This window comes from Gorilla gorilla, chromosome 17 (assembly GCF_029281585.2).
Source record: "Gorilla gorilla gorilla isolate KB3781 chromosome 17, NHGRI_mGorGor1-v2.1_pri, whole genome shotgun sequence".
NCBI classification, from domain to species: Eukaryota; Metazoa; Chordata; class Mammalia; order Primates; family Hominidae; genus Gorilla; species Gorilla gorilla.
This window is the reverse complement of record NC_073241.2, coordinates 49540006-49555455: the sequence shown is the minus strand read 5'-3', so window position 1 is coordinate 49555455 and position 15450 is coordinate 49540006. Positions and strand designations below refer to the sequence as shown.

Sequence of the window (15450 nt, the reverse complement as noted above, 5' to 3'; positions counted from 1 at the left end):
TAATTTATTCTCATATTTTAAGAAGAATTAAGATGAATAATTCAATTATTGTTTTCATTACAAGTTTTCTATATGCTCACCATACTAAAATATAAATAATAAAGATGTATCTAAGTGTGTACATTGGATGCACTAACTGATTTAATCCAGGCAATAACCACTGAAGATATGTGTTGTTATTATCTCTGTTTTACAGATGAGGAAACTAAGGCCGGAGACGTTAAATAGGTTTTGGTTCTATGTCACAAAACTAGTAAGTGACAGAGCCAGAAGCTGAGACTGAACTCAGAATATTTCAGCTCAGTGTCCATTAATTATTGCTGCTACAACAAATTACCACAAATTTAGTGGCTTAAAACAATACAAACGTATTTATCTTACAGTTCAGAAGTCTGACACCGGTGTCCCTGGTCTAAAATCAAGGTGTCAGCAGGGCTGCATTTCCTTCTGGAGATTCAAAGAGAAAATCAGTTCTTGCCCTTTCTAGCTTGTGGGGGCTGCCCACATTCCTTGGCTCACAGACTCCTTCCACCTTTAAGGCCTGGAATGTTCTCTTTCTGATGCTGCTTTGTTGTTACATTTCCTTGACTTTCCTGCTTTTCTCTTCCACTCTTAAAAACCACTGTTACTCTATTATGCCTACCTGGATAAGCCAGGATAAACTCTCTATTTCAAAATCAGTTTATCAGGAACTTTAACCCTACCTGCAACTGTAACTCCTCTTTACCATGTAACCTAATACATTCAAAGGTTCCGAGAATTCACAGAACATGGACATCTCTGGGGAGTCAAGATGCTGCCTACCACAGTACCCATGCTTATAATCAGTATACTACAACAATCATGCTCATGCTCGTCTGTTAGGGTTCAGAGAGTCAGTATGCTTCCATACTAAGCAACATAACTGTTAAATTAGGAGGATCACGAGTGTCCAACCCTTTGAATGTGAGTACTATTTTGCTTATCTGTGGTGGCGGGTATCACAAAAGTTAAGCACAGACCTTTTTTTTTTTTTAACCTCATCAGCTATCGTTAGTTTTATTGTATTTTATGTGTGGCCCAAGACAATTCTTATTCCAATGTGGCCCAGAGAAGCCAAAATGTTGGACACTGGTGGAAATTATTAACTCTCAAAGTAAAACCAAGTGATTGAGTCAATGGAGTTAACTCATCTATCTAAATAGGTCTTAAAAGGAAACAAGTCAATAAGAGATATCATCTTCCCCTTTCTTACCAAGCTTCTGAAGTATAATACTGAGTGTTAGTGGGGAGAAAGAGGAACAAGTAAAGCTGGGCTTGTTCTAAGTAGCTTGTTCTAAGTAGCTGGAAGGAGAGAGAAGCACTATAAAAGGTCTGAATTCTGGTAGTAGGGCTGTGGTTGGCATTACATCCAGCCTGTTCAGATGATACTCTATGCTATGGTTTGAATATGCCCCCAAAGTTCACGTGTTGGAAGCTTAATCCACAATGCAACAGTGTTGAGAGGTGGGATCTTTAAGATGTAAATAGGTTATGAGGACTGTGCCCTCTGAAGGGGTTAATGTCACCATCATGGGAGTGGGTTTGTTATAAAAGCCAGTCCGTCAAGACCAGTCTAAGCCCAGTGAGACCTTGTCTCTACAAAAGGAAAAAAAAAAAAAAAAAGCCAGGCGCTGTTGAGCACCAGTAGTCCCAGCTACTTGGGAGGCTGAAGTAGGGAGGAACACTTGAGGCCAGGAGTTCAAGGCTGCAGTGAGCCAGGATTGTGCCACTGCACTCCAGCCTGGGCAAAAGAGTGACACTGTCTTTTTTAAGTGAGTTTCTCTCTCTCCCTCACTCTAACCCTCTCTCAGCCTCTCGCCTTCCACCATGAGATAACACAGCAAGAAGAAGGTCCTTGCCAGATGTCAGCACTTTGGTATTGGACCTCCCAGCCTCCAGAACTGTGAGAAGTAAACTTCTCTTCTTTATAAATTACCAAATCTGTGGTACTGTTATAGCAACACAAAATAAACTAAGAAACCCTAAGATGCAATTGTTCTTCAAATAACCTCTAAATGAGAATTTGGCAGGAAGCTGGTCTCCACACAGGAATTACTCAAATCACCAGGACTCAAAAGATAGAAGATGGGGTGGAGGTGGGGGTGGGGGTTGACTTCCTTCTTTGTCACAATATCAAACATGGAGACTTTTTCCCTTTTTTCTTCCTCCCTAGAGTAGGAGGAAGGGGAGCTTCACATAAGAGTGTCAAGTTTGAGGGACACTGGCAAGAGAGCTAAGGAAACCTAAAATAGAATCTTTGTCTATTGTTGTGGTTAGCCTAGAAAGCACTTTGCAACATTCATTACTATAAACATCATCATTAATAAGTCCATACATACACACACACACACACACACACACACAGAGTTGCTCATTATTTTGAATTCCGTATTTATGAATTCACCTGCTTGCCAAAATTAATACCATATCAGTTCAGGGTGGCAATAACAATCGATAATATCAATTTCTGCATTATTTAGCAACTGCTATTGTTTCCACTTGGAAATAAGAAACTAAGAGCCACTTGAATAAGAATGTATGGGAAAATACGATTTGCTGCACATCAAGTTTTTATATGGTCAAGCTCCAAGGACCATATCTCTACCATAAAGTCAAATATACCTGCATGTTCTGAAGGACTTCATTCCATTTACATTTTAATATATATAAGGCATCTTTGAACAGAAACACACATATAACAAGGTTACATGATTTATTTAAAAAAGCTCATAGGAACCTAAGCCTGTATTCCCTCTAGGAGGAATGGTTCAGTCTTTGATTAGGTAGTTATTCGTAATTTTATAGAACATAACTAGCACAAATAATGAGAACTGACTATATATGAATATTGATAGAAAAGATGGCCAAAATTATGTTTTTTTAAAAAACTGTGATACATACTGCTTTTTTTTTTTTTTTTTTTTTTTTTTGAGACAGAGTCTCACTCTGTGGCCCAGGCTGGAGGAGTGCAGTGGCACAATCTCAGCTCACTGCAACCTCCACCTCCCGGGTTCAAGAGATTCTCCTGCCTCAGCCTCCAGAGTAGCTGGGACTACAGGTGCCCACCACCAAGCCCGGCTAATTTTTGTATTTTTAGTAGAGATGGGTTTCACCATATTGACCAGGCTGGTCTCAAACTTCTGACCTCAGGTGGTCTGCCCGCCTCGGCCTCCCAAAATGCTGGGGTACAGGCATGAGCCACCGCGCCCAGCTGATACATACTGTATTTAAAAAAATTTGTTGGGCTGGGCGCGGTGGCTCACACCTGTAATCCCAGCAATTTCGGAGGCCAAGCCAGGTGGATCACTGAAGGTCAGGAGTTCGAGACCAACCTGGCCAACATGGCGAAATCCCATCTCCACTAAAAATACAAAGATTGGCTGGGCATGCTGGCGCGTGCCTGTAATTCCAGCTACTCCGGAGGCTAAGGCAGAAGAATCACTTTAACCTGGGAGGCGGAGTTTGCAGTGAGCCGAAATCACGCCACTGCACTTCAGCCTGGGCAACAGAGTGAGACTCTGTCTCAAAAAAAAAAAAAAAAAAAATTCTGTTGAATTATCAATTCTTTTCCCCATCAACATTTAGGACCTGACCCAAATGATAAATACTGATCAAAAATAAATGAATCTATTTTTTTAATTGAAGAGAGTGGGGATAAAAAAGACTGATATTAATCCATAGATCGACATATATCAAATTAATTTACTAGTTATCTGCACCTGTTTTTAAGCTGTGAAGACTTGATAATGCTCTGGAGTTCAACAACTGCTCTAGCCTCGAAATGTCCAGGTAAGGCATCAACGCTGGGAGACAGGAAAACAGCACATATATGAGAAACGCAGGATGCACGCTGACTGTTTCCAGCCATTCCTCATATTTATATTCTGACTCTTCACATCCATTTACATGTTTAATCTCCCAACTATATGAACTTGCCTCCTTTGGCTTTTTGGAGTGAAATAATGAAGTAAAAAAATTAATATGGAAATAGCATGAATGGTTTTATTCTAGTTCAATTAGGCTGTTATATTAAAAAGAGATACAAAGTTTTTGATTCAAAAAAGTTGATGTTTCCTTTCTATTTTCATATTACATGGGGAGCCTTTTAGCATGGGCTATAAAATGATCATTTATATTCAGCTTTTCATTCCTTAGGATGACCTAAAAATTAAAACCAGAACTTCATATTTCTGAAATAGGGCTTACTTCTGGCTACACTATTTCAACCCTAAAATCATTGTTTAAAATATGTACATAATAACAATGTGTATATATTTAAAAATTTTTGTTTTATTAAAAAATAAAACCTTTTGATTTTCAAAGTTTAGCACATACACATATGGAAGTTTTCACCTAGAAAGGCACTAATATTCTGTGGAAAACTCTTTTAGAATGCAACAACATTAAGAATTTCTGTAATCCTGATACTACTTTGTGCTCTTAAAACAGTATTAGGGATAGGCGCAGTGGCTCGCGCCTGTAATCCCCGGCACTTTGGGAGGCCAAGGTGGATAGATCACTTGAAGCCAGGAGTCTGAGACCTGCCTGGCCAATTTGGTGAAACCCTGTCTCTACTAAAAATATTTTTTTAAAAATTAGCCAGACGTGGTGGTGTGCGCCTGTAGTGCCAGCTACTTGGGAGGCTGAGGCAGGAGAATCACTTGAACCCAGGAGGCAGAGGTTGCAGTGAACCAAGATCTCTCCACTGCACTCCAGCCTGGATGACAGAGTTAAAGACTGTCTCAAACAAACAAAAACAGTATGAGAAGTATTTGCTTGCTCAGAGCATGTAAAAAAGTTTGTTGAACTGAATTATATAAAGATTTATCATATTATGGCCCCCATTTTATAACATTATTAGTTTGAGAATGGATATTTTAAATTCCATGAAATTACCTATACATGCTTTAGTTGCTTCTGATTGGAAACAATTTTCCACACTGTTGTTTGGCATTCATTGAGTACTGATAACAGAATATATGCTATAAAACCTAAGGAAATGGTACACAAGGTATTTTTTCAAACTTTTCTTAAGTGAGATGACTATATTAAAATATTCATGACCCAATACACTTATGTCAAAGAGAGAACAAAACCCACAATTATAAAAGAACAACTTTGCGAGGCATGGTGACTCACGCATGTAATCCCAACTGAGGTGGGAGGATGGCTTGAGCCCAGGAGTTCAAGATCAGCCTGGGCAACACAGGGAGATCCTGTCTCTACAGAAAATTTAAAAATTAGCCAAGTGTGGTAGTACAGGCCTGTAGTCCCAGCTACTCGAGAGGCAAAGGTAGGAGGATCACTTGAGCTCAGGAGGTCAAGGCTGCAATGAATGGTGACTATGCCATTGCACTTCAGCCTAGGCAAGAGAGCAAGACTCTGTCTCAAAACAAAAACAAAAACCCCCAAAACAAAAAAACCCAACAACGTTCTACATCAATGAACTACAGCAAAGGTTGTATTCAGAGCAAATTTCAGATACTGACACACCTGTTACTAAAAAGGAAATAACATAAACGAATTGAGGAATTTAGGAGGAAACAAAATTAGGAGAATTTACAATCTAAAAAAAAAATTCGCCAGGCACAGTGGCTCAAGCCTGTAATCCCAGCACTTTGGGAGGCCGAGGCAGGCAGATCGCCTGAGGTCAGAAGTTTGAGACCAGCCTGATCAACATGGTGAAACCCCGTCTCTATTAAATACAAAAAATTAGCTGGGCATGGTGGCACATGACTGTAATCCCAGCTACTTGGAGGCTGAGGCAGGAGAACTGCTTGAACCAGGGAGGTTGAGGATGCAGTGAGCTGAGATTGTGCCATTGCACCAGCCTCGGCAACAAGAGCAAAACTCCGTCTCATAAAAATAAATAAAATAAAATAAACAAAAGATTCCCGGCCGAGTGCAGTGGCTCATGCCTGTAATCCCAGCACTTTGGGAGACCAAGGTGGGCAGATCACCTGAGGTCAGGAGTTTGAGACGAGCCTGGCCAACATGGTGAAATCCTGTCTCTACTAAAAATACAAAAATTAGCCAGGCGTGGTGGCACGTGCCTGTAACTCCAGCTACTTGGGAGGCTGAGGCAGGAGAATTGCTTGAACCCGAGAGGCGGAGGTTGCAATGAGCCGAGATGGCGTCACTGAACTCTAGCCTCGGCAACAAGAGTAAAACTCCGTCTCAGGGCTGGGGGGGTAACCTCCCAAAAGGATTTTTATTTGTAAATCATACTGAGATTTCTGTTTCTCGTTTCTAATTCATTACCTTTTCTTTTAATTTCCTCTTATTATAACAAAAAATCTAGTATAATTTACAAATAAACATCAATGAAACAGATAAATCACTAGATTTCATCATAAACAAGAAACACAAAGGGAGAGTACACAGTATTAGGTATGAGAAGGGTACTAGAGCCACAGATGATTTGAAAAGAAAGTGATAACTTTGTATAACTCCTGCCAATAAAGTTTTCAGAACTAGATAAAATGGCTAACTAGGCAAATAAAAATTAATAAAAATAACTCAGTTAAAAGATAGGAGACCTAAATAAAGCAATAACCACTAAAACAGTTTAAATCTTGTTTTAAAAAACTACCAGAAAAGCACAAATATTATGTATTTCATGGGTATTACAGGATGCTTTCTTGGTTGTAGTATCCTTCCAACAGACATCTGGGGTTATCAAAAGAGCTCCTTCCCAACTGTTACCTAGGTTTCTCAGAAATTCTCTATATTCATTCACTAATTCAAAAAAATATTTTTTGAAAGCCTAGGCTGGGTGCAGTGGCTCAAGCCTATAATCCCAGCATTTTGGAAGGCCAGGGCGGGTGGATCATCTGAGGTCAAGAGTTCGATACCAGCCTGGCCAACACGGTGAAACCCCGTCTCTATTAAAAATACAAAAATTAGCCGGGCGTGGTGGTGCGCGTTTGTAATCCCAGCTTCTCGGGAGGATGAGGCAGGAGAATCGCTTGAGCCCAGGAGGCGGAGGTTGCAGTGAGCCAAGACTGTGCCACTGCACTCCAGCCTGGCCAACAAGAGTGAAACTTGAAGAAGAAAAAAAAAAAGAAAAAAAAAGAAAAAAAAAAAAGAAAGTCTAGAAAGTAGAGATGCAACAGTGAACAAAACGTCCCAGGCATCATGCAGCTTGCATTCTTATTAAGAATAGTAACAGATAACATTAGGCGGCTGCTATGTGCTAAATACTATCCTAAGTACTCTTGTGTATACTAACACATTTAATCCTTACAACCACCCTTTCAGTTAAGGACTATTTTTACTCACCCCTTAAAGATGAGGAAACTAAGGCACACAGAATAGGTAACTAGTCTAAGGTCAAAGATACTCTCAGGCAATTTAGCTCCAGAACAGTACTGTCCAATAGAAATATAATGTGAACCACAAATACAAACCACATATGCAATTTTAAATTTTCCAGTAGCCACATTTAAAAAGGTAAAACAGAAAGAGATTAATTTTAATATCTTATTTAACCTACTATATCAAAAATGTTATCAACATGCAATTAATATTTAATAGTTGAATTATTCTACATTCTTTTTACCATATTAAAATCTGGTGTGTACTGCACCAGGCCTGGTGGCTCACGTCTGTAATCCCAGCACTTTGGGAGGCTGAGGCAGGTGGATTACTTGAGGTCAGGAGTTTGAGAACAGCCTGGCCAACATGGTGAAACCCCGCCTCTACTAAAAATACAAAAATCAGCTGGGGGTGTTGGCGTGCACCTGTGAGCCCAGCTACTCGAAATCGGGTGTGTATTTTACACTTACAGTACATCTCAATTTGGACTAGCCACATTTCAAGTGCTTATCTATTATACTGGAGAGTGTTCATAACCACTGTTCTACGCTTTTCTACTAAAAAAATATAGTGTATTCTCAGTACGTAAGAATGGTTTAGTTTTAGGGTCTATTAATAATATTAATTCACCATATTAAAAAATAAGGAAGTTTAGCCAAGTGTGGTGGCGCGTGCCTGTAATCCCAGCTACTCCAGAGGCTGAGGCAGGAGAATTGCTTCAACCCAGGAGGCGGAGGGTGCAGTGAGCTGAGATTGTGCCACTGTACTCCAGCCTGGATGACAGAGTGAGACTTCATCTCGAAAAACAAACCAACAAATAAATAAAGAAGTCATATCGACCATTTTGGGTTTGGGTTAAAAAAAATAAAATAAAAAATGAAGTCAGGTGCAGCTGCACACATCTGTAGTCCCAGCTACTCTGGAGGCTGAGGCAGGAGGCCAGGAATTCAAGGCTGTAGTGTGCCATAGTCACACCTGTGAATAGCACTATACTCCAGCCTCAGAAACACAGTGAGACTCCATCTCTCTCTCTCTCCCTCTGTGTGTGTGTGTGTGTGTGTGTGTGTGTGTATACATATATACATATATATACACACACACATTCATATATATATATATATATATATATGAAGGAGGAGCAGCAGGAGCAGCAGCAGCCATGTGCAGTGGCTCAAACCTGTAATCCCAGCACTTCGGAAGGCTGAGAAGGGAGGATTGCTTGAGGCCAGGAGTTCAAGATCAGCCTGGGCAACATAGAGAGACCTTGTCTCTATTTTTTAAAAAAATTTAAAAAAGAAAGAAAAAGAAGAAAAGTTATTTATCTCAATAAAAGCAAAGGGGAAAAAAAAAGCTTAAATCAACACCCACCCCTACTTTTTAATAACTCTCATGAACTAAAAATAGAGGAATCCTTCCATGATATTATATATCTATAAAGTTCAAGTCAACTTTGGCATCACAGCTTAATGGCAAACAATAGAAAGAGTCTTAAGGTTCATTATAATTATTATTATTATTGGTTGTTTTTTTTTTTGAGACAGAGTCTCACTGTGTCACCAGGCTGGAGTGCAGTGGTGCGATCTGGGCTCACTGCAACCTCCACCTCCCGCATTCAAGCGATACTCCTGCCTCAGCCTCCCGAGTAGCTGGGACTACAGGCGTGTGCCACCACGCCCGGATGATTTTTTGTATTTTTAGTAGAGACAGGGTTTCACCATGTTGGCCAGGATGGTCTCAAACTCCAGACCTCGTGATCCACCCACCTCGGCCTCCCAAAGTGCTGGGATTACAGGCGTGAGCCACCGCGCCTGGCCATTATAATTATTACCTGAAATGAGGTTTCACTCTGTCACCCAGGCTACAGTGTAGTGGCATGATCATCGCTCACTACAGCCTCGAACTCCGGGTCTTAAGCAATCCTCCCATCGCAGCCTCCTGAGTAGCTAAGGGCTACAGGCATCTGCCACTACACCCAACTAATTTTTTAATTTTTTGCAGAGATGGGGTCTCACTAAATTGCTCAGGCTGGTCGCAAACTCCTGGGCTCAAGAGATCTTCCCACCTCAGTCTCCCAAAGCACTGGGATTACAGGTGTGAGCCACTGTGTCTGACCTGCATGATCCCTTATACAAAAAAAGTAAGAGAATTAACTGAAAAGCTATCAGACACAGATTTCTATAGAGCAGCTACAAAAATATATTGAGAAATAAGTAGTTTTGTAATATACCAAAAATAGTTATAAAGTAGTACTCAACAAATGATAGGGATCTATCAAAAGTACATAGGAACTAGTTTGAAGAGGCTCTTGCTGACCAAACATAGAATTTGACCATCAAGAAAAAAAAATGGTGACACTAACAGATTACAACTAGTTGCCTAAGATAATCCATAAGTCACTCTGATAAATAAATAAGGACAGGAAGGTTCTCTCTTACAGAATCCCAACTACTAAACTTGGAGTAAGAGAGCTACACATTCAGCACACGTATCCCAGAACAACTCTTACTGCAATAATTAATTCAGCCAAGGAATCATCAATGGAAGCAAAAACTATTACCTTATCTGTAATTTATTAAAAAGAGAAATATGCTCATTTTGTGGTGATGAAACCTGACAGATATCACTTAACTAAGTAATCAAAGTTAATACTGCCAATAGTAGGATAGACTAACACAGCGTGCCTCCTGATGTCTTGTACTCTGAAGAACATAATAGCCTTTAAGTGGTACTCCTGCCTCAAATTCATAATCTAAATCAAATCATGAGGAAACATCAAACAAAAACTCATCGATGTACACTATACAAAACCAGTAGTCTAACTTTTAAAAATATCAATGTCATGAAAGATAAAGCCTGAAGAACTGTTCAGATTAAAGGAGACTAAAAAACATGACAATTAAATGCAACATGTATTTCTAGATTGGATTTTGGATTTTTGTTATGAAGAATATTATTAGGACAATTGGAAAAATGTATGAACTACTGTATTACTTTCCTTGCCACATTTCCTTTATTGTTCCCTCCTAGGGCTGCTGTAGAAAAAAAATGGCTTAAAACGACAAATTTATTATGTCATAGTTCTGGAGGCAGGATGTCCAAAATTCAAGTGTCAGCAGGGCTATGCTCCCCCTGACACTCTGGATACCATTCTTCCTTGCCTCCTCCTAGCTTCTGATGGTAGCTGGCAATCCTTCGTGCTCCTGGCTTACAGGTGCATCCCACCAATTTCTGCCTCTGTTGTCACAAGGCATTCTCTCTGGGTGTCTGTCTTCACATGTGGGTTTTTGGTTTTTGTTTTGTTTTGTTTTTTGAGATGGAGTCTCACTCTGTCGCCCAGGCTGGAGAGCAGTGGTGCAATCTCGGCTCACTGCAACCTTGCCTCCCGGGTTCAAGCAATTCTCCTGCCTCAGCCTCCCAAGTTGCTCAAACTACAGGCGCGTGCCACCATACCTGGCTAATTTTTGCATTTTTAGTATAGACAAGGTTTCACCTATTAGCCAGGATGGTCTCAATCTACTGATCTCGTGATCCGCCTGCCTTGGCCTCCCAAAGGATGCTATTTCCAAATAAGGCCACATTCATAGGTACTGAGGGTTAGGACCCTTTTGGGGAACATAACTGAATCCACAACTGCAAATTAGGTAACTGTATTATACTGATGTTGAACTTGCTGAATTCAGTAACTGTACTGCAGTTGTATAAGAAAACGTCCTTGTTTTAGGAAATACATACTGAAATATTTAAGGGTACTGAGACATGCCATTTGCAATTAACTTTCAAATGGTGGTGGTGGGGACACATATACACACATACCCAAGGAGGGAACCATAAAGGAAATGTGACAAAATGTTAACAACTGGTAAATCTGGGTGGAGGGTATCCAGTTCTTTGTGCTACTCTTGCAACTTTTCTGAACTTTGAAGTTATTTCTAAATAAACTTGCAGCACTATTTACAACAGCAAAGACTTGGAACCAACCCATATCCCCATCAATGATAGACTGGATAAAGAAAATGTGGCACCTATACACCATGGAATACTATGCAGCCATAAAAAAGAAATGAGTTCATGTCCTTTGCAAGGACATGGATGAAGCTGGAAATCATCATCCTCAGCAAACTAACACAGGAACAGAAAACCAAACACCATATGTTCTCACTTATAAGTGGGAGTTGAACAATGAGAACACATGGACACAGGGAGGGGAACATCACACACTGGGGCCTGTTAGGGGGTGGGGGAAAGGGGAGGGAAAGCATTAGGACAAATACCTAATGCATGAGGAGCTTAAGACTAGATGACGGGTTGATAGGTGAAGCAAAACACCATGGCACATGTATACCCATGTAACAAACCTGCACGTTCAGCACATGTATCCCAGAACTTACACACACATACACACACACACACACACACACACACACACATATAAGACCTATGAGTAAGTAAAACAAAAGTTCAGAGTCTATATAAGAAAATAAAACTGGGATATAAAAGACAATCTCAAAAAATAAACACATCACTTATTTTTAGAAGGTACATTACAAAGATGCCCATCCTTCCTACATAAATCTAAGTAACATTAATTCAAAATCACAATGAAGTTCACATGAAAAAGTAAATGCATATGAATAGCTGAGAAAGTTTTGAAAAGGAAAACAGGAAATTTGTCCTTCTAGGAATCACAACCTCATGGTTAAGGGTATAGGCTCTGGAGACACAAAGTTAGGTTAGAGTCCTAGCGTGTAATTTGAGTAAATTTAACCTCTTGAAGCCTATTTCTTTATCTGTAAAAATAAAGATATCAAGAATACTTAACTGTTGACGGTTCTGTGAGAAATGAGTTAGCTAAATATGTTAAAGTATTTATCACAGGGACTGCCACACAGTCAATTATCAATACACATTAGTTGCTGTTATCATGGTTATAATCAACAGCATCAAGCTATGTGGTATTGGCATAGAAACAAACAATTAGGCCGGGTGCAGTGGCTCACGCTGGTAATCTCAGCACTTTGGGAGACCGAGGCGGGCAGATCACAAGGTCAGGAGCTCAAGACCAGCCTGCCAAACATAGTGAAACCCGTCTCTACTAAAAATACAAAAATTAGCCGGGCGTGGTGGCGGGCATCTGTAGTCTCAGTTACTCAGGAGGCTGAGGCAGGAGAATCACTTGAACCCGGGAGGTGGAGGTTGCAGTGAGCCAAGATGGCACCACTGCACTGGCCTGGGTGACAGAGGAAGACTCTGTCTCAAAAAATAAATAAATAAAATAAACAATTAAATCCCTCAAAAATAAAGAGCCCAGAAACAGGCCCAAGAGTAAAAAGAATTTGCAAACACTAAAAGGTGGCATTTTGAACCAGTGTGAAAATAGATTTAATAACTAGCAGTAGTGAGGTATATCATCTGAGGAAAAAAAAAATTACCTCACAACATACATAAAATCCAGAGTATAGAGCTAAATGACTTGCAAGACAAAACAAAACAAAACCCTGTAAGTAGAATTTTTAACATCATCTTCAAGTGGAGAAAATATTCTTGAAACACAAAATCCAAAAGTTACAGAAGGAACATTATGCACAGACATGGAAAAGTCTTTGCAACATAAAGACAAAGAAAGAATTAATATCTATAATATATTGAAGAGTCCTTAAAAACCTGTAAGAAAAAGACAAATAACCCAATAGTAAAACTGGCAAAGATTATGAGCAAGCAGTTCACCACAAGGAGAGATGCACAGTAGCCTTCAATTGAAAAAGCAAATTAAAATAATTTTAAGATATCTTTATTCATATATATAACAAAAATAAAACAATGTTCTATCAATCCCCCTAAAAAAACTGGGAAAATATAGAAAGAGCTTTAAACCTGCTAACATCCCTGGCTCTGTTTATCACCAAAAGAAAAAGCAACACCTATCATGCCATTAGAACACTTTATTATGGAAAGAGGAAAAACAAAACCAAAAACAAAACACAGGTAGAAAAGCAATCACTGAACCTTACTGTTAGAAGAAAACTAAGCTTATCAGGTCTGACCACTCACCAACACAAGAAAGTACCACTGACAATGACCTATATGCAGCATTTACTCAAACTCGAGACAAGGTAGTTCAATAAAGCACTTCTAAACAACTGTTAAAAATTACTTCTTTATAATCTTCAAATTGCTTAAACATGATAAACATCTGTTTAACAAACTTTAAAAATTTTGTCAGGAATCAAAGGCAACTTTCAGTGTCTGCATTTATTAACATTCACCTTTTAAGACATCATCTAATCATTCTTCTAAGATATCTACCTGTCTCCATGATTTCTCTCTTACTGGTAGGGCCCTCGAAGTATCAGAAATATCTTTCAGAACCTTGAGATATAATTCTTCTAGACCTAGAAACATGAACTCATGTAAAGCTACATGCCTCTTACTATTTTCTTATTATTTATTTGTTTTTAATATTATAAACTTCACACTATGATTTCTTAGGACAAAAAATGACAGGGGAAAGCACGAACACAGTCCCTCACTACTATAAATTCTGCATTTGGGGAAATCACAGGGGTCAGCACAACCAAAGTGCAATGGATGAGCCTCACTCTGGGAACCACCTTCATGATCACGGTATCTCCCCAGCCAGATAAGTGTATTGTCTATTTTCCTTTTGTTTGTTCTAGTTTTTCTAATTTACAGAGCAACTTCTTGTTTCAGAAATGAGAAGATAAAAAGGAGATAAACTATGTGTTCTGTGTCACCTATTATTTCAAGTTTCCTGAACTATAGATTCATGACTTCTTACTCTAGCTATAAATTTATCTCTAAGAATCATCAATATTGTTTTTCCTTTTCTGAAACATTGGTCATTGTAAAAATCCTATTCATCCTCTGACAACATCCTAAGAGCTTCACAACCCTCTTTTCTACTTGACATTTGTTATGAGTTTCTCCTTCTGACTTACAGTGCATGCATTAAAACAAAAACCATACAAAAACTAAGACCCAAGTTGGAGTGACTGATGGGGTGGGGTGGGGGAAAAGGGGAGATGGTGAGAAGATGCGTAGGGGAGCCGCTTTAGCTCCACCCTAATTTCTACCTACTACCCCCATGGAATTCTTTGATATAGCTAATTAGTATCTGTTCTCAATCACTAGAAGTGCTATGTAAATGGACATATAATACTTTTCTACTCTGACCCCCTCCCTCCACCAGTGTGCTTCCTAACCTTTCATATAAGAAGTTTGGGGCATTTTAAGACTTTTCACTCCTTCAGGGGGTACACTGCCCATTAGAATTTTAAGCCTCACTCTTACTGGTTTTCCAATGTTTCCTAAAGTCTAGTACACACATCTTAAAATCCAGAACTGTCTTTCCTGCTTTTAATATAAACCCAAGATGACATGACTCCTATCGTCAAAGGTTCTTTCTAGAATTTATACATCACTAGCTTTTTTTTCTACTGATCCTAATTAAGTTCAAAATAGCAAATATCTTTATAGCTTACCACCTCAAATATAAAATTAAATTAGTCAGATGCTCTGCTTTAAGAAACACATTTCCAGAAGCTGTTGGACTAACCAGTTTGCTTTATACCAATACTGTAACCCGAATTAAGATACCATCGATGCCCATATCTTTCAAATATTCTAACCACATTTGCAGAACCAAGTGGTATTTTCCATACAGATGTCTAACTTGTGTAACTACCATACTTTTCATCCCCTTCTGTGACAGAGATAATTACCTGTTCTCCCAAAATTCATTCTCCCCTTCAATGGTATGCAGCCCCCACTGGGAGGTGGCTGACCTGCTAGAAACTATTTTTTCCAGCTCTCCTTACACTCAGATAAATCCATATGACTTGCTTATATCAATGTAATATAAGAGGAACTAATGTGTGCCAGAGTATGGTTGTGAGGCTGGGCACGGTGGCTCACGCCTGTAATCCCAGCACTCTGGGAGGCCAAGGTGGGTGGATCACTTGAGGTCAGGAGTTTGAGACCAGCCTGACCAACATGGTGAAATCCCATCTCTACTAAAAGTACAAAAAGTAGCCAGGCAATGTGGTGCATGCCTGTAATGAGCGACTCAGGAGGCTGAGGCAGGAGAATCACTTG

General features: G+C 39.5%; 1 protein-coding gene and 1 pseudogene across 4 annotated transcripts in view; both read right to left on the bottom strand.

Annotated features, from left to right (window-relative positions):
- YES1 (YES proto-oncogene 1, Src family tyrosine kinase) overlaps window positions 1–15450 on the bottom strand; it is a 91561-nt gene that overhangs the window by 62425 nt on the left and 13686 nt on the right. The window contains exon 1 of one of the 4 annotated variants that reach the window (XM_019013885.4): window positions 3741–3865. The exons of the other annotated variants lie outside the window; for them this stretch is intronic. Coding sequence (XP_018869430.1) covers window positions 3741–3819 — 79 coding nt within the window. The 5' untranslated portion in view covers window positions 3820–3865. Of the gene's footprint in view, window positions 1–3740; window positions 3866–15450 lie in introns of those variants that run through there. 4 annotated transcript variants of the gene reach the window in all.
- Window positions 13837–13983, bottom strand: LOC115931483 (uncharacterized; annotated as a pseudogene).